Raw genomic sequence first — 24,696 nt, 5'->3', positions numbered from 1 at the left:
TCACGCGTCGCCGAGCATGGCCTTCTTCTTGGAGAGCTTCTTGCGCTTGCGCATGCCGGTTCCGGCCTCGGGCGGGGCGGAGAAGCCGAGGGCCTCGGGCATGCGGACGGGCTGGGCGGAGCGGACGGAGGGCGGGTTCCTGGAGCGGTTGTCGTCGTCGGCGGCGGGAAGGGGGTGGGAGAAGTAGTCGGGCTCGTCGTCGGCCTGTTCGTCTTCTTCTTCCTCCTGCTCCTGCTCCTGCTCGGGGGGAGCAGGGTTGAGGAGGTGCTCCTTGAACGCGGCCGGGTTGGCGAGATGGACGGGCTGCTCGGGGTTGAAGAAGCTGATGCCGAGCTCGCGCGAGTAGTGGTTCAGGGCCGCATGGAACGCCGTCCGCCTGTTCCACCGCCCGCCCCAGTCCTGCCAGTTCTCGCGATGGGTCATGCCGAGGGTGATCTCCATGTACTGCTGGTTGACGAGGCTCTGGATGACGCAGGCCGTGCCGGGCTCGAAGCGGCGCTGCTCGTCCGTCTGCAGCCACAGGTTCATCTTCTCCTCCAGCGCGTCCAGCTTCTCCAGCGGGGTCTCCCAGCCGAACTGCACCGTCGCATTCTCGAACTGGTTCGAGCTCCGGCGCAGGTTGATGATGAACTTCTGGCCCAGCAGCGAGTTGGGCGCAAACCATTCCGTGCCGTCCCAGCGTAGGAACACCGTCACCAGCAGGCCCATCCGCTTCACCACCAGCACCTCGTCCACCCCGTCGTTGTCCATGATCACCCGGTCCCCCGTGTCGTAGGGATGGGTGCAGAAGACCATGATGATCGCATCAAACACGTTGCCCGCAGTCTCCTTGAAGATAAACGCCGCGGCGATGCCGACGGTGTAGACGGAGGTGAGCGCCTTGGAGTAGTCGATCCCGACGATCGACAGCGCAATGAACACGAACACGATCCCGGCCATGGCCATCATGATCCGGTCCAGTCGGCCGATCGCATGGCCGACGTCCTGGAGCGAGTTGGCCAGCGCCCGGCGCTCCTTGTAGGCCCGGAAAATCTCGTTCTTCACCTCCGTCCGGCTGATGTCCCCGTTGCCGTCCGAGTCGAAGATCGAGAAGGCCTCCTTGGCAAGCTCGTGCGTCGGGAAGGCCGGGTAGAAGTCCGAGGGCACCAGGTAGGTCCGGGCCGAGTCCGCCTTGAAGCCGAAGTAGATCTTCCGGGCCAGCTTGCGGGCCTCCGCGGGGTTGTTGACGTCCAGCTTGAGCCCGGACTTCTTGCCGACGACGGACACCGGGTCCTTCATCGCCGCGCGGGCGATCTTGGCTGCCGAGGCGCCCCGCTGGGCCAGCGCGGCGAACGTCGTCTGCGAGTTGCGGCGCATCAGGCGTGAGGATCGCTTGTTTTGCTGGTGCGGGGAGGGCAGATCCTTCTGGTACTCGGTGTTGAACCGGTCCGTCTCGTGCATCTGGGCTTCGTAATCCACCTTCTCCTTGTCGCCCGTCTCCTGCTGGGGCTCCCGGCTGCGAGACCACCATCTGCTCTTCTTGGCCGTCGCCGGCTCTTGGGCCGCCTTCTTGCCCGCAAGCCCTTTCATCGTCAGGATCGCCCCGGACGGCCGGCGACTGTTGGGCGCCAGCGGGAACGATTTGCGTTTCGGACGGTAATCTTTCAAGGCATCGATCACTGCGAAGGTTCGGGTGATTTTCTGGATGCGATCTGCGTAGGCCACTTGATGGAAATTCATACTCTGTGGGAGTACATCAGTTTTACAGCCGATATATGTGTGTGTTCTTGTTTGGAAGCTTACGATGGTGAGTAGCAGTAGTTTTTCTAAGGACAGGATGAGCATGAAGAAGAACAGCAGTTCGACGATGATGTGGATGGTTTCGGTGTACGGGGCGCGGTAGTGGCCGGTGTCGGTGAGGGCGTAGAGGTGATAGATGCCGTTGAAGATGACTTCCCAGGAGCCCCAGCTGCATACCAATGTGGGAGTAGATGATGTTGAGCATGGTCTGCTGGACAGGAGGGGGGGTTGTTGTTGCTTACCACATGGCCGAGTAAAAGATGACTTTGATCCAGGGCTTGGCGGTGTGGAAGGTCTCGACGCGGCCCTTGATCGTCTCGTTGACGTCTCCCCACACCACGCCGACCAACAGGACGATCGCCTGATGCACACAACAGGATGAGTGCGCTGGGCTATCGAGGGAGAGAGAGAGAGAGAGAGGGAGGGACGTACGCGGGGGATGAGCTCGGTGAGGAAGCTGAGGACCCAGCTGGCGAGGATGTTGTAGGCTGCCCAGAACAGCCAGGCAGCGACGTTGTCGTAGATGAAGCGCGTGTTGTGCGCTTCTGGGCTGTCCCCGGACTGGTAGTACCCCGTGAACCTGTGGGAAGCCCGGTTTTTAGTGGAGGGTTGTTCTGCGGGGGATGGTGGTGAGGACTGACCTGAGGACGAGGGGCGGGATGATGCACAACAGACTCAGGAGGATGTTTCCGATAAAGGTGGTGATCAGGACTGCGGGCAGATTTCAGTGTGTTGTATATACAAGTGTGTGTTTGTTTGTTTGTTTGTTTGGTGACTGACGCTTGACGATGCTGTAGGGAGAGAATCGGCGGGAGAGGGTGCGTCGACGGTGGTGCTGGGCGGGGTGCTTGTCGTCGTTGAGGTCTGCAAAGCGCACGTCGCCCTCGAGGTCGTCGTCGTTGTCCCAGTCGTCTGTGTGTGTGTGTGTGTTCGTCAGTGTGGGTTGGGGATTGAGTGGTGTTGTTTGCTTACAGTCATCGTAGCTCTGTCCTTCTGCGTCCGTCTCGCTGTGGTGGTCCTCGTGGGCGGGGGCTGGCTGTTTGTGTTCGGCTGAGAGATAGGGATGGGGGTGAGTGTCTAGTTCTTCGATGTCGAGCGAGGCTCTCCGGGGCAGTTCGCTTGGCTCGTGGGTGATCTTCCACTGGGATCCGCTGAGGTACTGGGGGGGTTGGGATTCGCTTGTGATGGATGGGTATGATGCTGCTGGGTTCGACTGGCTGGCCGACATTGTTGCTGTGTGGAGGGTGGTGGGAGACGGAGTGGGTTTTAATATTGTGTTGTTTTGTTATGTAGTGTGATCCCCGCGGTTACCCTGGCAGCGGGAGCAGCAACGCGTGCTGGGTGTCCTTTGTCAGATCGTCAGCAGCCGGCCACTCCATCCTCCACCCTCCATCCGGAACGAGATCGGATTCGCTGAAACGACGCCTGGTTCGATCGGGGTGTAGTGTAGTGTACTGGCTCTGGTGCGTGTCCCAGCCGAAGGGGATCAGTCGGATGCTGATCTCGCTTCTCGATTCCGATGAGATCACTCCCCAGCTCACATCGACATATAAACAGCCCAGCCCACCCCACACCCCACACCCCACACCCCACACACCCCACCCCACCCACACACACAGCAAAATGGAAAACAGCAGCTTCTGCCCAAAAACACTCCGCCTCGCACGCAGCTTCCCCGAACACACCACCAGACGCCCCCCACACCGGCTGCGCACGAGGAGCCTGGACAGGCAGCAGCCCCCCAAACCCATCCCCAGGCGCAAGAACTCCTCCGTCGACCATCCCGCCCAGCCCCCGGGCTTCCACTCCCACATCCCCATCGAGCACACCCTCCTCAGCGTGCTCCCCTCCGCAAGGAAGGCCTCCGTCGACGCCGGCTCTCCCCCCACCGCCAGCGGCTCCCGCCTCAGCACCGCCTCCTCCGCCGCAAGCCCCCAGTCCACCCTCGCCACCTCCGTCCACTCCGCCGCCGACCCCCCGAGGCCCCGCTACCAGCCCCGCCCGCTCCTCCTCTCCGCTTTCGGTGCCAAGACCCGCCCCCCCGCCCCCGAGGCCCGCGCCCTGCTCGACCGGGAGGCCAAGGCCGCCCGCAGACGCGCCCGCCGCGCAGACCTCCACGCCCTCTCCCGGCCCTCTCCACCCGCCGCCGACGAGCACGCCTCCGAGGACGACGACTGCTGGAGCTGGGTCAGCCCCTCCAGCATCCCCCCCTCCTCCTCCTCCTCCGACGACGACGACGAGCCGGCCGTCGTCTGGCGCGCCAGTCTCGACGTCGGCCGCCGGGTCGGGAAAGACCGCAAGGCCCGCGGCCGCGGCTGTCCCCGGCGCCCCCAAGGCCCCAAGCCTCCCCGCAAGCAGCCGCAGCAGCAGCTCCTCGCCGGATCTCTCGCCCGCCTCAGACGCCGCCTCCTCGCCGCCGGCCCTGCCGCGCTGATGTTCGGATCAGGCCTCCTCGGCGGCCTGCTCTGCAGCCTGCTGTCCTCCACCGCCCGGGCACGGGTAAGCCCTTCCTGCCCCCCATCCCCCCCCCCCCCCCCCAGAGAGAAGAGACTGACTCGCCCTCCGCAGCTCCCGCCCATCGCCGCCTCCGCCCTCCTCGCGCCCCTCTCCTCCTCCGGCATCGGCTTCTTCCTCCACCTCGTCTTCCCCGCCTCCTCCTCTAGCACCGGCCTCCTCCTCCCCGGCACCATCGCCACCAGCATCGGCCTCTGCGCCCAATGGCCCTAGGGCCCCTCTCCCCTTTCGGCGCTCCGTTTAGCCGCCGGGCTCATATCCATCCTTTCTCGGCTTCATATATCAGCTGCTCAAAAATTTCTCTTTCTACTACTAGCTTCTCCTCGCTCGTTCTTTCTGGCTTTTCATCTTTTTTTTTTTTTCTGTGATCGTACGGGCACCGTGGCCGTCGGTCTCATTTCCAGAGAACCATCGCCCATCGGCCCCCCGCCGTCTCTCTCACGCATAATCTCGCGCATCGCTAGCATCCTGCCTGTACACTCCCTCTGCATCCCTCTTCGTTTTTCCCTCCTTATCGTATCCTTTCCTTTAAACCCCAAAAAAAGCTCGCTTTTATACCCCCCCATCCACACCCGCAATACATATCACACTTCCGCCCCCCGCCCGTCCGGCTGCCCCCTCCGTAATGTTGGTCATTTATTCCTGCAGGACTTCTCTCTGTTTCTGTTTCTGATCTCTTTTACATCTATTTAACCTCGCAAAAAAAATTTAAAAAAAAAAAAAAAAAACCCCTCAGCACACACACAGAACGAAGTGAGTGCATGAAATGCGCCAATAAAAGTCCTAGACCTGTGTGTCCTTAATTGACCTTGACAAAAGAAGATTATGCCAGCAGAGATACCCGATTTTCCACTTCGGAGAGCGTTCCTTCGGGAGGCAGGTCGGGCCCCCCGACCCTCCGGTCGAGAGGCTTAGTTAATAGAGGACTTTAATTGGGTGCGGCTCTTCATTTGGAGTGTCCGCAGTGCGTCTCCCAGTTCATGACTCCAATGTCATCCCTCCCGCCCGGATCTCCGCCAGCCTTCTGCCGCCAACAAAACCACTGCCAACTCACAACCAACAAGACAACATGGCAAACGCAAACAGCTCGAACACGGGTGGATACAACTACTACCAGCCAACAGACATCCAAGCGTTCAATCAATCGACGAGCTACACCAGCCTCGCATCCTCGGCAACCGCCGGCCATCATTCATACTACGACCCCGCAGCAATAGCCATCGCCAATGCCACCGGGATCACCCCATCAGTCTCAACCGGCCATCATCATCAACACCAGCAAAGCGGATCGAATGGAGCCTTCAACCATCATAGTAAATTGGACGCCGCTTTCGATGCTAACGTCGCCGCCCAGCAATCGATCTATACCCCCGATGCAACAGCCATCCATCAGCAGCAAATCCACAGCCAACAGCAGCAGCAACAACAGCAACTACAACAGATGCAACCTCAACAAGCTCATCAGAAACTTAACAAAGGAAAAGCCAGAACAACCGTCATTCGAAAGGCTGGCGGTGAGGTTTGGGAGGACCAAACTTTGATGGAATGGGATCCAGGTACCGATTTTGTTTCGGTCTTTTCGATCTCCAAGATAATCAGAAGACTGACTTCCAAACCGACGATCAAAAAAAAAACAGCTCATTTCCGATTATTCGTCGGAGATCTAGCGCCCGAAGTCTCAGACGACGGCTTGGCGGCGGCGTTTTCGAAATGGAGCTCATTTGTCAAAGCTCGAGTAGTCAGAGACAAAGTGACGACGAAATCGAAAGGGTATGGATTTGTGTCGTACAAGGATCCGGAGGATTTCATGAAAGCATGGAAGGAGATGAACGGGAAATACGTGGGCAGTAGACCGATCAAGATCTCCAAGGCGACCACCAAAGTCGGCATGGTCCAGATCGGCAATAAGAAGGCGAGAACTCTGGACGACCATCGCAAGAAGAAACTCATACAGGGCGTCGAACGCTTGCGTACCGGAGCTGGTGCCGTCTGGAAAAACGATAATCGCCCTTATGCGCGCAGATAATCACACTCCCCTTCTTGACTGCCTTTGTCTTCTTTGTACGTTTTCATTCCCGGTTATCATGTACTGTCCTTCCCGAGAAGGTTCGACAACAAACTTGTTTTCCAAAATCCTTCGCAAATCCCATAAAACCTGGATTTCCCAAAGCTTGATTGAGGAGGCAAGCCTGAAACCACAGCGCTTGCGGACACAAAGCACATGCCATGCCAAGCCATCTCTGACTCCCGAAAGTACAGTGTGACTTTGTATCCGAGATCAGCTCCGCAGAGCCCGGCAGCTCTTCAGAATCAAACGAGTGGGTCGGTCAACAGGGTCACTCGAGCTCCTCCGCTGGCGCGTCCGCCCTTCCCCCCCCCTCCCTCTTCTGAAAATCATTGCCCTTGTTTTCCGGCCCGGACCGCAATCACTCCCCCTTCGATAAATACAAGAGGAACACAGGTGTGGTCTCATCACACCCAATCTCCCCCGATCCAACCGACGTCAATAATGCATGATTCCAACGCCGGCCAATGTGGCTGTATGGGCCAAAGCTGCTGCAAGTGGATGGTTCCACCTTCTTTTTGGTGCATCGGCACGGGGGCTCTTCCATCTCTTGCCAATGAAACAATTGAGCGGGTCGGTGTGATGAGCCCGCCCCTGTCCAATAAACATCGAAGATCCCCATTCCTCTGCCACATGGCTTGCCCGCCCTCCCCATGCATCCCTTGCGATCACTTGCAACAGTCACATCGGCATGGCAATGGCCGAGCCGAGAACCCTGGGCGGAAAGCTTTCCGGGTTCAACTTGCCTGTGAAATGTTGCCTCTTGCTTCCCTCTGCCACCGATCCATCCAGTTTCTCAACGTCTCAACGGCGAGATTCGGGTCGAGCTAACCGATGTACACCTCGCAGATTGCCTGTGATCGTTGGCACTTGTTTAAGTTCGGGTTGGCTTTGCTGAGTTATAATATGTTCCGGCTTTTTGATGTTCATAGTTTCCCTAGATATGATTTGAAACTCTACGGTACAAGGCTATGACATTCAAACCTCTTGATCCTTCTTTAGCCTTTTGGGTAAATACGTATTATTCTTAAGCTTGAAGTGACAAATTGAAGTCCAGCTTTCCTAACTTAGCGACTCTCAAACTGGGAGTTTCTCGTTGAGGTAGCCTGTTCCATCGATTCTCAGTTTGAACGTCCCATGAAGCCAAAACTCCATGACATTTGTGCGTTTGTCGACACTGGATAGCAGGATCCTGAAGTATCAACAACCTTTCTTCTCGGTAACCACCCCAGCAAGCCATAGTGCAAAAACATTGTGAAAAGGTTCTAGAAAGGGTATCATTGTCCATCTGATCATGGGGATGTCACTGCCTTTTGACGTTGACAAAGGCTAACTTGAAAAAGAAATGATATAGATGCACTCTTATAATTCTTCTCGTAATGAACCGCTTATTCACAACTTTCTTTAGAAAGAAAAGTAAATAGATAAATAAAGACGTAACAATAACAAGCTTCCATGGGGAAAAAATTGGGAGAGAGGCGGAGAGAGAAGAAAAATAATAACAAATTGAAGGTCTGTCTGAGTTGCGAGTGAGGAAATATTGGATGCGGTTTCTGTTTTGTGACGATTTTGCAATGCTAAGCATCATACCTCCAAAGCCCATAGTTCTTTGGTGTCGTCTGCCATAATCTGATGGTACCTAAGAAAACAAATCACATGAGAATGTAAGAAAACAAAGGTCAAAGCACAGAAGAGAGGACATGAAATGAGGTTTGATTCTAATTTCGGCATAAATAAAAAAAAGCAGCTGACCATCTTCAGAGCCTGAAGCGTATAACTCTCCATCAGGCGAAAAGGCAATGGAATGCACTGGACCATGATGCCCTGCGAAAATGTTGATAAATCGGCGTGTTGTCCACGGTCTCGTTATGGATAACAGAAGGCTTGAATTAGTACGGACCTTTGTTTTCTTCTTTCATTTCACCAGAAATTGCGTCATAAACTCGAACCCAGCCGTCGTTGGAGCTACCAGTAACGAATCGATCCCGAGTCCGAGGTGCGAGGGAGCAAGACGAAACGGGATAAGTGAGCACATGTTGGAAGATGATCTCTCGAGTATCGGTATCTAAGAACATGGCCTTCTTGCCGGATCCGACGGAGAGCCAGTCGCTTCCGAAGCTTCTTTCAACGCTCAACAGGCCGTCTGGGAACTCCAACTCGGAAACGAAGCTCCCCCCGCCCTGCCGTGCATCCCACCAACGTATCCGCTTATCGTCACCCGCACTGATGATCAATCGATGTGGCTCGTCCCAAATCACACTCTTGATCATTCCCTCGTGTGCCGTCTTTGATCCAGGCGCAATGAATTCATCTGGTTGGTCATCCGGTCGTGAAAGGTCGTATCGTCGTAGCTTCTTCTCCATACCACCCGTGAAGATATGCGAGCCACTCGGACTAATATCAACTGCCCTGACGATGTGATCATGCTGAAAAGTATGCACTACATCCCCGCTGAACGTATCCCACACCTTGCTGAGAGAGAATGCCACGTTTATTTAGCTAATGGATCGATACTTTTTTTTGTTGAAAGATATGATAGCTAGGCAGAGATCTGAAAAAACTTACGCAGAAAAGTCAGCTGAACCCGTGACTGCCAAACTGGCATCATGATTCAATTTAGCAGACCAAACAGCACCCTTATGGCCTGAAAGAGAAAAGATGGATTGAAAAAAGGAATACATAACAATTAGGTCAGATCAAATTACGAGGGAATCGTTTGAAAGGTTTGAAAAAAAGTGTGATCTGCTTACCCAGAAAAGTCCCAATCCAATCACCCATCCAGTCTCGCAACATAGGTTTGCCATCTTTGCAGGCAGAAATAATCATGTATTGTCCATCCGGTTGTAGACTCGAAAATGATATTGAAGGGATCGGTCGTGTGTGCCCCGAACAAACCAGACTACATTTTAACCACCCCGCCGAAAGGATAAACCACAACCCCCATAGAAGATAAAAACAAAATTACGAGTCAGTAAAACACCCAAAACATTCCAGAAGATCGGAATTCGCTTGATTGGGTGGAAGCGTATGCGGTAGGCTGAAATCTTCAAGACTCACGGTGTAGACTGAAACGCAAGATTATATAGGGTATAATCAGTGTTCAGTTTTTTTTTGTGATATGCCTAATCAAAAAAGGATGAAGAGAACTTGTGAGACATTACCTTTGGAACCTGATTCCGTGTTGCCGAAGCCATATCGTGTGTAAGAGGGGTAGTGAGTACAGACAATCAAACTCCAATGGCTGACAGTCGATGTGGTGTGCGGGTCTTTCTTGGGATTATGTATGTAGAAGTTGAAGTGCTTGGGCCTTGGTGTCCGTCGGCCTGCCCGATGCGTCGACAGTTCTCGAACTGTCCCTCCCGTGCTCGCACCCCGGCGAGCACCCGAACTTGGCTAATCCGTCGATCGGAGGCGCGCGAGCGCGGTCGCTGTTTTGGACCTTTTGTTATGTTTTGTTCTGTAGCAGCTACACAAACCTACTTGAGGCCAGGTGAGCTACCCCAAAAGATGCGCAAGAAGCATGGCTCTCTGCTCACAATTTTTTATTATTGTTAACACCCAAAGCTGATTTTTAAATAATTATCCAACACAAGACATTTGACTGCCTTCTTGCAAGTGCTAGCAGATGTTTTAGAGCATCCGCATCGGTTGCGGATCAAGGGAGGATTAGCATAACTAATCCTCCTCGGCAACTGCATTGGGTCCGATTTAATCGGACCAAACTCCTCCCGGGAGTACGATTTGGAGTAAGCGGGAGTCAAGTTACTCCTTGCTAATCCTGGGAGTAAGCGCTGCATGCAGACACCCAAAAGTATGCACCAATCCCAGCTTACATAAGCTGTAGGTGCATACAACATACTTGCACGTCTTTTTATCCCACACCAATGCGGTTGCCGGCCGGGATTAGCGCTAATCCGGGAGTAAGCAGATCTGTTACTCCTCGAGTTACACCCACACCAATGCGGATGCTCTTAGTGCATGTTTTTCTGAAAACTGAAGTCTGAAAACCACCTTCTTGATAATCACACACACTGGGTTTCATATTTGTATTGGTCTGTCAGACTCAAGGGATGTTGTACATAAGGCCATCTTTGGCATGTGTCAAAGTATGGATTTACTCAAGGACCTGTGTTAAGAGCGCTCACAAATTTCTGATTTCCCTTTTTGGATTCAAAGGCTGGCAGGTGGAAGGGCAGATGTAGCTGGACAATTCTGTCTGCTCATATTTTCAATAGCATTTACCTGAGTTGAGATATAAACAGTTGAATTTTTTGAAATTTTCCCCAACCAAATGGGATTTCTGCTGCCTACTGTTTTGCAAGGTAAGGTGTAAGTCCCTGATCCTTTGGAGGGTTGCTTTGCAAAAGCACTTGCGCACCTCCAATCTGTAAGATTATGGACAACTAAGAGATATATTTCATGTCAGACCCAATATGAAAGCTATATACATGATAGTGATTTATTTGGATTCTGATTCTGATTTCTAAGTGAGAGTGGATTTGCCTAAGAGCAGGCGAATTTGCCGTGTCTCTAAGTCTAGTGTTGAAGAGATGGAATTCGAGGGCACGAAGCCTAAGGACGGTGAATGCGAGATGATTGAGTGGGATCGGCTATAGAACGGAAAAGGAGATAAAGATTTCTGAAATAATATTATGCATCATGTTAGCATGATGCCTGGTTTGTAGAGACGACTTTTGGGAGGCGGAATACCTCTTAGGTTCTGCACGCTGGTGTTGTCTTTGCTGATTCTAGAGCGTTGAACTGATCCTGTTGGGGCTGAGATTGCAAAGCAACTTAGTTAGCAACTACGTGCCTTTATCTAAAGATTATAGAGCTGATGTGACTTACTCGTCGGTCAGGTGACTGATGCGAGTAGTAAGGCTGTTGGAGCTATCTGAAATTCTCTGTGACAGTGGTCTACGGAAGCAGATGATGATTAGTCTGGTGCTCCGAAAGCTAGCTTGAGCTGCTCTTTATATACTCACAGGATCGAAGAACTGGATCCTGAGGCTGCCCTGATGTTGCCGTGTTCTTGTGCCAATTTCTGCGCCCTCGGGGGATTGTTGCACGTTTTGCCTATTGTAAGGACAACGAAACAACGGGGTCAGTGGCTGTTTCTGTTGTCTGGAGGGATGAAACTGAGGGGCTTACGAAGCATTGCATCGCACTCAGTTTCTCCCCTGCGCCTCTTGGCGCCTTGCGTGTCAGAAGATGTATTCCAACACAATCAAGGGACTTTGCTAAGTTTGGCAAGCACCCTCCCACCAGGAAGGGACTTGCACACAATTTCGAGGTTCTTGTGTGAGCAGTACAAACCAAATGGCTGGAAAGACCATAAAACCCCTCAGATGACCCCCAACTCCTCTGAAATTTGAGAAGCCAAGGGAAACATTGGAATCCTAATGACTTCCTACATGTTTTGAATGGTTGAAATCTTCAAAAAAGCTGCTGTTGTGTTTGAAACCATTTGTAAAACTGGCCAGCAGCCAATCATCTGTCACAGGAATTACAGATTGGTTGCCGGGGCAAAATGCTATCACACCCCTCAGAGCCCTTAAAATAGCTTTCTTGGAACACATGTAGAAACCTCAACAATATCACTTTTGACATGTTTTTTTGGAAATCATAGGCAAGAAGGTAGGGTCCAGTCCCCTCATATTGATTCTTTGTTGAGATTCTCAGTTGTAGGTGCTACCAGATCTTGAAATCAAAATACAACAAATAAAAGGCAAAAAACCCAGTCTTCTCAGGACGCGGCCTTGGCTTTACACGTAAGCCTCTCCTTTGGAGACGCTTGGCGCCTCCTTGGAGAGGCTTATTAAGCTTGGTCCTTCAACACAAATGTCCGCACGGAAGATCAGGTCAGAGCTGCCTCAGAGCCGCATCTGGCAGGCATGTGGAATGTCACAGGCTTTGACATGTTCCTCTAAGTGCTTGGAGCTTTGGCTTGCCCGCCAGAAGTGGGAGAACTTTTGAATCTCCAATTCAATATTTCCACAATTGGCTTGCTATAGAAGGATGCTCTAAACCTTGTTTTTTACAATTTGGCCCTTCCATCTCAATTAAGTATTTCTAAAGGGGGTCAAACAATCAACTCCCAAATTATATTTTTTGGGAGTTGGAATGTAATTCCGCCGCATAGAATGGGAGTTGGACACATAATTTTGCCAAAAATTACAAAAATATAAAAGAAATTATAAATCATCACTGGCGCACCCAAATCCCACCAAAATTTTACAGCGGGCAGAAAGCCATCTCAAGAGCACATGGTGAGCCGCACGCACAGAATTAGCAGACCCCAGAAATGTGGTGTTCATTGTGGGTCCAATTTGGCGGATTACTACAAAAGAAATCCACCAAAACCTTGGCCACGGTGCCCTAAGATTCACCAAAAATTCCCAGCACAAATTTAATCAAACTCATTAAGAAAATTTGTCTTCTGGGCAGTACCCTAGAAAATACTTTTGAGCAATGGAAAGTAAAAAAATTGAAAGTAAAAAAAGTGGTAATATTCATGGATGATGGGCAAAAAGAACAACACAAAATGAAGAATAATAACTGAACAAGAGATTAACAATCAATAAAACTAGTAACATTCAAAATGTTGCAAGAGCTTCCTGGAATCCTGCCTACAGTACATTCAAAACAGACAGAAAAACTTTGCTCCCATCACAGAGCATCAGGAGTAGCTTTGGGAGCTCAATCCTTACAAAGAATCTGGGGAGCAGGAAAAAGTAAGGCGGTTTGCAGAACAAGGGGAAAAAGTGATTGTTTGCAAGAGAAATAAAGATGGGTGGGTTATTGTTGAGGTGGCAAACATGAGGGAAGAAATTTTGAGACCAGCCAAGTGAGAAGAAAAAAACCTGTGTCTTGAATGTATTGGCAATCACATGACCCATCATTGGAAAAGACATCCAATTAATCCTACCCACACTTCCTGGAGTCACAGTAAGTTGATTCAGTAAGCTGTCAATATTGAGAAAACGTTTGTTGGGTTGGGAGTCAATCATGGTTGATGGCTGGAATCAAAGTGTGGTTCACACAGGATTGTTTTGGGGGAACAACTCCTGTTCTCAAACAGGGATTTCATGTCCAACTCCCCTGCGTGTGAAAACAAAATATTAAATTTAATATTTGGGGAATCAAATTATTGACTCCCATTGCACCAGGGGAGAATCTGACACACTCTCCAGAGAGTGCATGACAGAAATTTTATGTTGTTCTGGGTATGATGTCAGTCAGATTTGTACTGGGAAATGATTGATAAATTATTCAGAAGTCAATGGGAAGTCTGTCATAATTTATGAGGAAGTATCACAGGACCTCATGTAATGTTTTATGTTTAATTCTTTAAGGATAACTCCATTACAACCTATAATGAAATGAGATTTACTCTATGCCCAATTATCAATCATTTATGGTGAATTTATGTTGATCAATTTCTCTATGTGAGAGGGGTTTCACACAACATAAATGTGACTTGCGTGGGCTTTAATGGCTTCCTGACCAGTTTTGACTTGTCATGGGGCTGTGAAAGGCCCCTCTGGTGATCTGTCACCCCAATGTACGCGCGTACACAAAGGTGACATTTTCAAAATGGAAAACAGCTCACGTTGTGGTCATTATTCCTGTGTTTGTAGGAGGAAAAATTCAAACTTTTATGTGTACTCACAAAACGCCTCAAGATACGGCCAAATGGACATCAGAAATGGAATCTAGGACCAAAATAACCCATAGTCACCCACTGAAACCACTCCCATATCTCTACCGGATCAGAAGATACACAAATCACCCCTTTCACGCACCAGTCTGAATGGGTTCACACACAGACTCAACTCTTGGCTACCATACTTGGCATAATGCATACGGCACATGAATTAATTTTCTTCCTTCCTTTTATCATTCCTCACCTCCTATTTTCTCTGTGCATATGTTTGTTTCTCATTTGCATACCTATGGTCTTGGAAAATCCTTGTATGAATATATATGATCCTGTTTGCATATCAAAGGGACGCATTGTAGATAGTCTAGCTAAATTCCCTCAGTTTTACTTTCTCACCAGCCAAATTCCCTCAAAGCTGCTTCCCTGGAGCTAAATTCCCTCATCATTGTATATATAAGGAGGCCTCTGCCTGCCAGTTGTTTTCTCCTCATCCCATCAGGGGACATTCCCCCTCAGATCCTTATGCCATCTGGCGGTCTATATTCTCTACTCACTTATCACTCATATTATCTATCCATATCACAGTTATCAGCCCACATCACCACTCAGTTTCACAAACCTTTCACACTTTATTTGAAATTCATATCACCGCTCAGTCACACACCTTTCACCAGTAACCAGTCCCCGGTTCCACTCCTGGTTGAGCTTAGCTCCCTCTCACCCTCATCACTCCTCACTTTCTGAACTTATATACCCCCCAGGCCAAGGAACTAGGTTCAAGCCCCACTCGAGACATCAAGTCACCGTCACCTATCACATACATCAGTAACCCCATCAACCTCGGACATCGACAACAATCCTCTTATATATCTCATCTTCAAACATATCCTATCACAAAATAAATTGCCAAGCTTACCTTGGTGGTCTTGTTTTCTGATATACAGAAAGGCAGAGCTTGCACCTCATCCATACCTTTCGCCATTCAGCAAAAGGGTCTCACAACACCTTTTGAGTCTTACAAGGGAGTCCCCAACGTGATTGGATTACCGTATAATTGGATTGTCAAACAAAGTCAACCAAATTAGTCGAATAATCGAATAAGAAGAAAGAACAACAAATCTATCAGCCACTACTGTCATTTAAATAAACGGAAAACTCAGTTACTCTGAAGATCAACTAGTCTACTGAAAAAAAGACTATCCAGCGACGAAAAAGACTCATCATCTCTGAAGAATAAAGATTGAACAACAAACCAGTACTGAAGGACGTATCTTGAAGAAAGCAGCCAGTTATATACCAGAAGACGGAAGATTGCCAAAGGATTTGGATAACTAGGATCCTGTTAGAAGAGAACGTAGGAGCACCACTCGAAGGAAGCGGACGATTAGAAGCTCGGAAGAAAGGTTATTGCACCTGAAGAAGCCGGACAGACATAGACTCTGGATAATTGTATACTGTTAGAAGAACCCTCCCAGCTACTATTAGGTATTTGGAATAAACCCCTCAACTTGCCCTGGTAAAGAGACCAGAGACCATTTATAATCGAGAAAATCAGAGATTAGCAGGATAAATACTCAACAGATAGAATTTTTTAGAACAACCAGAAAATCAACAGAAGTCAAAATGGGCTTACCATTTACAAACATGCCAGAATTGGAAGGCGGATTTGCTCCTCTAGAAACTCCTTCGAGAAACCGATTTTTTGCAAACACTTCAAACTGGAATCCACAAACCGGTTTACCACCACCACGCCCGGACAAAGGCAAAGGACCAGCAAACACCTATAGAGATCAAGAGGAAGGTGGAAATGAATCAGACTCTGGTACACCTCAGAACGAAAGTCAACCTAGACCACAAGGTCAGGGATACGGGATGCATAATGTTCGCCAATCTGAAGGACTTATGGAAGAAGAAGACGAGTCTCCTGTCATGCAAAGAGGAGCACCAAAAATTATTAAAGACCCGGGATTGCTCTACAACGGGACCCACTTTATGAAGTTTTTAAAACGATACAAGAGAGCAGCAAGGACATACCAGGCAACAGATTACGATAAGGCGTTACAGATCGGACAATTTGTGCAGACAGAGGAATTCAAAAGCAAACTTGAGGCGATGGACGGATACAACGAATGCGATTGGAAGAAGTTACAAAAAGATATGGTAGAATCATGGGGCAAATTGGACGACACAGTTCTATACACCACAGCCGATCTAATCAAAGTAGCAGAAGAATACTCCAGGGAAGGTCAACTTAGCAGTCATCGAGAATACAAAGCATACCTTGGGAAATTCACCACCATCCTCAAGTATCTAGTCAGCAATGAGCACATAAAAAAAAAAGAGGATGCCTCGCTATTATTTTTAAGTGAATTTTCAAAAGAAAGTCAGAAGAATATCCGGAGATCGCTCGTCAGCCAAGGAAGACTACCCAAGGGGAAGGATGGAAGTAACAAACCGCCACTCTGGGACCATGCAATAGAAGCAGCCGAGTTGGAAATCCAAACGGAATAAAATGGATATGTAGATGTACAAAGCTTTGCCAATTCGAACCGGGTCATGCAAAAAACCATGGACACTCAGAAGGGAGATAGTCGTCGACAAGAAAAGATGATTACCAACACACCTAATTCCAAAGTAGCAGATAAACAGGTTCAAGAACTCACTCAAGAGATATCAGCTCTCAAACAACAAATGCGAAGTTTAGTCCCAGTTACATACAACCAAAACCGTCCGGCAGATAGGCCATCAGATCAATCAGAATTCTCACGAGGGAATGGAAGAACTTCAACACCGCTCTATGAAAGCCAGACTTGTTACTACTGCCATAGGGAGGGTCACTCCACTACTTGGTGCGGGGAAATGTTAAAAGATGAAGCACAAGGCTTGGTAAAACGTAACGGGAAGGATTGGTACTTACCAAACGGCCAGCACATTCCTTGGAATCCAACTAGGCCCATCCGAACAGTTGTAGCTACCGCGTCAGCAGACCCTAAAATGCAAGAAGCAGTTCAGGAACATCAAAATTTGCAGCCAGTCAAAACCTCCGCACAAATAATTGAGTGGCAACCACCAACCCTGGGGGCGGAAAATTACCTCAAATCACATCCAATGACAAGGACAGAAGCTCAGAAAGGACGAAGAAACGTAAGGATCCAGGAGCCCGGCCAAGAGGAACAAATGGATGTTGACCAAGTAGAAGAACCCAAAACATTGGTACGCAGCCCAGCAAGACGAATGGTCAAGAAAGTATGGAGCAAAGAGAAGGGACTAGCTGGAAAAGAGAAGGAATTGAATCCAGAAGAAGTGCTACTCCAGGAACTAGACAACATCAAGATACCAACAACATTTGCTCAGCTCACGGAAATCTCACCAGCATACACAACCCAGATTATCTCCACTTTACAAGAAAGATTTCCAGGAGCCACACAAGGAAGAAAAGTATCAGTACCACTTGCAAGAATAGGCCAAGGAAAGGAAGAGAATAACATGAAGGATCTTGGTACCAACAGTATTAAAGCTGGCAACTTAGACATAGGAATCCAATTGGAGCACAAATCACTTCCACCTACATTAGATCAGCTATCCTGGAGGTTGATTCTTTGGTTAACAATTTTAGGCGGAATTGAGAAACTATCAAAGATCAGTATGAAAAGCTTTGTGGTTATCAATCAAATTATATTGGTTATTATTTTATATCTTTTCCGACTTGCTAAAGAAATGGTCCAAAACCTAAACGGGACGTGTACTGGCCTTATTCATATGGCCAAAGAAGGAGTTCAGCTTCAACAATTCAATTTGGATTTGATCAAAGATACCATTAAAAACACAAGAGACAAGCTATGGCACATCAAAAACAATAATCAAGCGGGAAACTTTATCAGCTGCATTCAAGATCTCAACAAGCTCAAAGACAAAATCTTCAACAAGCATCTCTTCAAACCTCACTTGGATCAACCTGAAGAAATTTTCAACAAACCTTCACCTCAGGACCCAGGACCCACAGATACGGACCCTGAAGAAAAGAAAGACAGAACCATCAATCTATGCCACCCAAATGACAATTTTACAGATCTCAAACCAATAAACTCACCAACTTCAATCAAACCAAATACAATTTGTCAGCCTTCTGAAGAAACACTTGAGACTCCGCCGCCACCAGTTCCTCCGGATATTGCCTCAAAACCAAATCATTCAAGAAATGAATCAAAACTGAAACAAGAATACAGATCAATCAACAATCTATCTCAACTCAAATCACACAGGAATCAATTTCTCCTCTTATTTCACTTACTCAAGAAGCTCATTTTGAAATCAACCCTGAAGATTCCGCCAGACCGCTTTGGACAACTCCAGAAAACCTTCAACCTCCCAAGGCTCCTTGTTGGAATTGGTTAAACATTCATCATTTTTTCCTGTTTTCTTGTTTTCTACACTCATCAAAATCAGATATCAGCTCTAAATTCTTACACTCTCAGAGTTAGAATCTTTTCAAGTTGGGGGAGGAACTTACACTTCTTTCACATATCAGTCATTCATTGCCCTCTTCCTTCCACCAATCTTCATTCTCAAGTTTTACTCTTTTTTTTATAAGTTGGGGGAGAAGACCTCTGTGTAGGTTTTGGCTTACAATTTCTCTTGGTTTAGGACAACCATTTAAGTTGGGGGAGGGGGTCTTTATTATCAGTCTCAAATCTCAGTCTTTCAAAATTTTCAGTTTTTTTAGCATCACTCAAAAAGTAAATACAGGCAGTCAGGACTCCATCACTTGGGCAGATACCTCGAACACAGGAGAAGGAAGCCAGGCTCAGCTTATTTCACTAGTAGACTCGGAAAGCCGGCGTATAAGTAATTGGCGCCATATCAGGGACAACTTGAGGTGGTTCAAAACAAGTACAATAAATCAAAGAAGACTCGATGCTTGCGAATCCCTCGTATTTGTGACTGGGTTGGGTGGAACACTATTAGCGGTCGGCCAACTCAAAAAAAAAAAAAACAACATTTTCTTTACCACTATTTATCACAAGGAAGATATACAAACAGTGGCGATAGCTAGAAGCAAAAGTAGAACATATGCTTAGGAGGTTAATCTCTTCATGAACAAGAACTATTGTGCGGTCAGGAACAGAAAGAACGGTCGATGCCTCAGACTCGCGGGCCAGGTCTAGATGGGATGAGAACAAAATCAGAATCAACAGGCTAGACGTTATCAACAATTGGTGAAGGGAAACGAGTCAAGGCTAAGCTGACGAAATGGATTCCAAAGAAGAACAGTATGGAGGGAGAATCGATGAAGTCAATAACGGACTGTGGTGAAGAGCGTCAAGAGAGCCGCGGCGACCCGGTGAATAACAAAGAGGGAGAATCAAGTCAAGGCGGGAAGTTGTTTCCCTTCAAGAGGACCCCATTGACCCCTGTGACAAGGAGAGAATAGGAGTTGATTTCGAAACGATTGCGTTAGACATAACAAGGCTTCCAGTCAGAGTTCATTTGAATGTGATATGCATACGGTCGGGTCTTTCGTTCAAATGCACAAGTAAAGTGAATAATAAAAGGGAACAGGCAATTAGTTCTCTCTTGTAAACACACTAGAAGGAGCTATCAATGGTGAATCTTCTGAAGATCATGCTTGAATTAAGAAGAAATCCGAACAAAGAAGATAGGAGGCGACGTACCTAGTTGAAGATCTGCTAGCCAAATCGATCAATGGAGTAGTCGTGGATCGTTGATAGGAGGCATGGAAGCTGCTGGAGATCGAAAGCCGGGATCGGACAAGCTAGAAAGGGATCACAGGCGCGAAGACCTGTCACAGACTTGTACTCCAAATCGGAGGAACGCACACGTCACCAGAAATCGCAGAGCGCGACTGCGGGCGCAGCAGCGAGGCCCGCGCGACCAATCACGCAAAACCAGTACCCCCCAATGACTACTCGACACCCAAGGCGCGCGAGCAAGCACATTGGACACCACAGGACCACGGTTTGAACCCCAAGGGACATAACCACAACCAACCACCTATAACCTGGGTTCAATTCCCACCAAACCCAACAAAATCAGACACCACAAGCACGTGGTTTCAACCCCCAACCTCAGCATGAAAATAAATTCAGCCAACAAACAAGGCGCCGGTTCAAGCCTCCGCCTCAACCCAAAAATTCAAGTCTCACTCTCCGCAAAACACAAAATACCCATACAAAAACCATGAACTCAAGAATACACTCTCAAGCCAAATCAAGCTTCAACCTCAAAACAAACACAGTTATAAGTCATAATTGACTGGGGACAGTCAATAAGTTGGGGGAGGATGTGGTCATTATTCCTGTGTTTGTAGGAGGAAAAATTCAAACTTTTATGTGTACTCACAAAACGCCTCAAGATACGGCCAAATGGACATCAGAAATGGAATATAGGACCAAAATAACCCCTAGTCACCCACTGAAACCACTCCCATATCTCTACCGGATCAGAAGATACACAAATCACCCCTTTCACGCACCAGTCCGAATGGGTTCACACACAGACTCAACTCTTGGCTACCATACTTGGCATAATGCATACGGCACATGAATTACTTTTCTTCCTTCCTTTTATCATTCCTCACCTCCTATTTTCTCTGTGCATATGTTTGTTTCTCATTTGCATACCTATGGTCTTGGAAAATCCTTGTATGAATATATATGATCCTGTTTGCATATCAAAGGGACGCATTGTAGATAGTCTAGCTAAATTCCCTCAGTTTTACTTTCTCACCAGCCAAATTCCCTCAAAGCTGCTCCCCTGGAGCTAAATTCCCTCATCATTGTCTATATAAGGAGGCCTCCGCCTGCCAGTTGTTTTCTCCTCATCCCATCAGGCAACGGTGGGCCGCTACGCTACACTACGCTACACTACGCTACACTACGCTACAGGGCCACTTAGCGTTAGCGTAGCGGCAAAAAGCGCCCGCTCATTTTGAGTAGCGTTAGCGCTGCTACGCTGCGCTACGTTTCAGCGGCGCTAACAGCGCGCCAATTGTATGTTAGTGTTAGCGCGCCGCTACAGTCACTACGCTACGCTACGCTGCGCTACAGCGCTTTTAGCAGAAAAAAAGGCCTTTTTTCAGCTAAAAGTACTGTGGCGCACCGTAGCGCGCGCTCTTTTGCGCCCTGCGTGTGTAGCGTTAGCGCAATTGCGCGCATCTGCGCTAACGCTACGCTAACAGCTAAATTAGCTGCGCACCCTTTGCGCGTAGCGTTAGCGCAGAAAGGCGCAATTCCGCTAACGCTATGCTAAAAGTTAGTGGAATTCCGCTACGCTACGCCACGCTAACGCTACGGTCAGCGCAGCTGGCCCACCGTTGCATCAGGGGACATTCCCCCTCAGATCCTTATGCCATCTGGCGGTCTATATTCTCTACTCACTTATCACTCATATTATCTATCCATATCACAGTTATCAGCCCACATCACCACTCAGTTTCACAAACCTTTCACACTTTATTTGAAATTCATATCACCGCTCAGTCACACACCTTTCACCAGTAACCAGTCCCCGGTTCCACTCCTGGTTGAGCTTAGCTCCCTCTCACCCTCATCACTCCTCACTTTCTGAACTTATATACCCCCCAGGCCAAGGACCTAGGTTCAAGCCCCACTCGAGACATCAAGTCACCGTCACCTATCACATACATCAGTAACCCCATCAACCTCGGACATCGACAACAATCCTCTTATATATCTCATCTTCAAACATATCCTATCACAAAATAAATTGCCAAGCTTACCTTGGTGGTCTTGTTTTCTGATATACAGAAAGGCAGAGCTTGCACCTCATCCATACCTTTCGCCATTCAGCAAAAGGGTCTCACGACACCTTTTGAGTCTTGCAACGTGCATGTGCATGGAGACATTGGAAAACAAAAACCATAGTAACAACTCACAAGCTTACATGTGTTAAGAATCCAGGTTGTCTAGCGGAAATATGGTACCACAAACCTCCAAGCTTGACTTGACATATATACTTTCACCCTATTTTCATTCTTTTTTGTATCAATTATAGATGACACCTGCCTTTTTTTTAGGGAAATATGACAATTCAGGTGGGCCTTTCACATCATTCTAAATGGTGTGTATGTGTTGTTGATTTGAAAGAGGCCCAGCCTGCAATTTGTAACAACATTTTATGCTCACACATGAGGGAAAAATTGGCAAATTGAAAACAATGAACACCTTCATGAGCATGTGAATAATATGAATTAAACCCCAAGAGATCATCCCAATCAACAAACAGTTCAAATTGAGTTATGATTTATTTGTGGCCATTGTGTCTTAGTGGTTTCAACTGTGTTCTGATTGAGTTCCAGTTGAGTTGTGCATGACTTCTTGATGATTTATGGATGAATCCGTGATAATTTTCAGAAACGTTGTGGATGATAGAGATAGTCATTCTGGACCCAGGTACCACACTGCTTTTGGGCCCATTTCAGGTACCTAGTACCACACCCGGCACCACCTGGGAGGTACCACGGGTACTGCTTGCAGGTACCGCGGGTACCACCTGTGATTTTTTCGGTGTTGCAGCATTCTTCTGTTATGCTTTCTCCATCCACTTCGTTGCCGTCCTTTGCAACAAGCTGGAGGGTAAAAAAGCCACTGTTCACCGGGAGGGACTCCTCCTGGCAAGCACTAGCTCTCCTCTTCCACCAGATGAATCCTCCGGTCAAGGAGGAACTGATCCATATGATTGGAGGCATGTACACCTCTTCACCCAGAGGAATGGCTCCGGTAAAAGAGGCAAGTTCACCCAGAAAGCTGGATATGCATCCAGCTCGCCGGGTGGACATCCCTTGGCGAGCTGGATACATACATAATATTTATCCAGCTCGCCGAGATGGATACACAATATCCAGCTTTGCTAAAGAGGTCTCACGGCGAGCTGGACACATCCAGCTGCCTTGGAAGATTCCTCTCAGTGAGCTGGATACATATGTATCCAGCTTGGCAAGGGGACTCCTCTCCAGCTCATCAGGAGGTTCCTTGGTGGCCGTGAGTTGGATACAATATATGTATCCAGCTCCCCGGGAGGAGTCCCCTTGGCGAGCGGGATATTCCAAGAGGAACTGGGAGACCTTTGCCAAGCTGTATCTACCAAGTAAAGGCCCTCAATCCCCCGGGGGGTGGGAGGTACTTGTAGGCGTTATTTGGGTACCGCACCGCTTTCCTGCCAAAACCAAGTACCTAGTACCGCACCCGGCACTGCTGCGCAGGTGCGAGGCGGGTGCAAGGGGTACCCGCCAAGCGGTACTAGGTACGTACTGAATGAGTTCAACCATTGTTCATTATTTCTTACACTACTTTATCCAAAAGCATCCAGCACAGTTCTGGAAAAAGGTTATGGTATGTCACTCTCTGGAGAGTGCGTCAAAACCACCCCTGGTGTTCTATGCGGGGAAATTACATCCCGGCTCCCAAAAAGGCTGTTTTGGGAGTTGGGATGTAATTTAAAGGAGTCAATTAGTTAACCTCATTTCTAAATTACCAAATTTGAAGCCCTCCAGTTACACACCAATCTTTGGCCAGGTCAACTGTAGCCTCTGCGTTGGAGGCACTGGAATTGTGTTGAGTTCAAATCTTTGGCCAACAGTACATACTAATTTCCTCAACTTCATCATTCATCTGATTCATGCAGCGGGACCTTTGATGCTATCCATGTTTCTTTCCAGAGAATCCTATGTATTTGGTCGTGGAAATCTGATCAAAAGAAAGATCAACTTTTTTTCACATCAGACAAGTTGCTCCCAAAACTCCTGACCAACGCAAAGTCAGAGCCAACAGTAGTTTGACTAGAGCTACAAGTATTAGAGTTCATCAGCATTAATAAATATTCAAAATTCTACAGCTTGATTATGATGCATGTCATATTAAAGCTTGAGTATTCAAAGAAACCTGGGATCTATAAATAGATCCCTGCATATCTACATATGTGATGTTGAATACAACAGAGATACAAAATGTGTGCGCACTTTGATGATTGGAAAGCCCATTGTGCTGGAGCCTGGCACTTGTTGTCCAACAAAGCTGTGGTTTCTCAAGCAACCAAGGCTCAGCTTACGTAGTGGTATTGATGATAGCAGGAAGCAGGCAAGGGGGAAAGGGGGATATGTATTAAGGTTATCTATTGGGGGTGTGGGCTGAGGTTGGCGGAGTCTTGGTGATTGCAAGCCCTTGTTGATGGTTTTTAGGTTGCTGGATACCATGTCTTTGGAAGTTGTGGTGAGCGTGAGGTTGCCTGTACATGGTATTGGGAAGCTGGTCACAAGGCTTTGCATTGGAGATGGTGAGGCTTGCTGGCAACCATGTGTTTCAATCTGGGTGAGTATGTAAATATGTATAAAGAGTGGAGTGCTTGATTTCAGGGAGTTTTTCCCCTGTTGAGTCAATCATCCAGCAATGTCATGACCTGCTGCGCTTGCATAGGCTTGGTTTGCTTATTGGCCCCTCTCCAGCGCAGCACTTGCTGAGCACAGGGGGGTCTGCCGGCCTCTTTTTGCCTGTTGCTTGCGCACCGGCTGGGGGGTCAGCCCAAGGCACTTTGGTGTTTAGGGGTTATTTATTTTGAACTTTTGCAAAATTCATTTTCTTTTTTTTTGTATTTTCAATAATATGCAGGCCACAAAACCAGGCACCTAATTTCTGTGAAA

General features: G+C 48.3%; 4 protein-coding genes across 4 annotated transcripts; 2 read left to right on the top strand and 2 right to left on the bottom strand.

The window, feature by feature from the left end:
- Positions 1-3,007, bottom strand: PtA15_4A257 (uncharacterized protein; the record flags this gene model as incomplete). Its single annotated transcript, XM_053168122.1, has 6 exons — positions 1-1,722; positions 1,783-1,948; positions 2,022-2,140; positions 2,212-2,359; positions 2,421-2,490; positions 2,560-3,007. The coding sequence occupies 6 exons, from the start codon at positions 3,005-3,007 to the stop codon at positions 1-3; spliced, it is 2,673 nt and encodes an 890-aa protein (XP_053019363.1).
- Positions 3,008-3,402: 395 nt separating this feature from the next.
- PtA15_4A256 (uncharacterized protein) lies at positions 3,403-4,757 on the top strand (the record flags this gene model as incomplete). Its single annotated transcript, XM_053168121.1, has 2 exons — positions 3,403-4,278; positions 4,698-4,757. The coding sequence occupies 2 exons, from the start codon at positions 3,403-3,405 to the stop codon at positions 4,755-4,757; spliced, it is 936 nt and encodes a 311-aa protein (XP_053019362.1).
- A 605-nt stretch (positions 4,758-5,362) lies between these two features.
- Positions 5,363-6,319, top strand: PtA15_4A255 (uncharacterized protein; the record flags this gene model as incomplete). Its single annotated transcript, XM_053168120.1, has 2 exons — positions 5,363-5,674; positions 5,759-6,319. The coding sequence occupies 2 exons, from the start codon at positions 5,363-5,365 to the stop codon at positions 6,317-6,319; spliced, it is 873 nt and encodes a 290-aa protein (XP_053019361.1).
- Positions 6,320-7,935: 1,616 nt separating this feature from the next.
- Positions 7,936-9,552, bottom strand: PtA15_4A254 (uncharacterized protein; the record flags this gene model as incomplete). The annotated part of the gene is made up of 7 exons (XM_053168119.1): positions 7,936-7,997; positions 8,111-8,182; positions 8,259-8,830; positions 8,924-9,002; positions 9,109-9,257; positions 9,416-9,423; positions 9,520-9,552. The coding sequence occupies 7 exons, from the start codon at positions 9,550-9,552 to the stop codon at positions 7,936-7,938; spliced, it is 975 nt and encodes a 324-aa protein (XP_053019360.1).
- Between the last annotated feature and the right edge of the window lie 15,144 nt (positions 9,553-24,696).

The sequence above is a fragment of the Puccinia triticina genome, chromosome 4A (genome assembly GCF_026914185.1).
Source record: "Puccinia triticina chromosome 4A, complete sequence".
NCBI lineage: Eukaryota > Fungi > Basidiomycota > Pucciniomycetes > Pucciniales > Pucciniaceae > Puccinia > Puccinia triticina.
The sequence above is the reverse complement of the archived record's forward strand: the minus strand, read 5'-3'. Positions and strand labels throughout refer to the sequence as shown.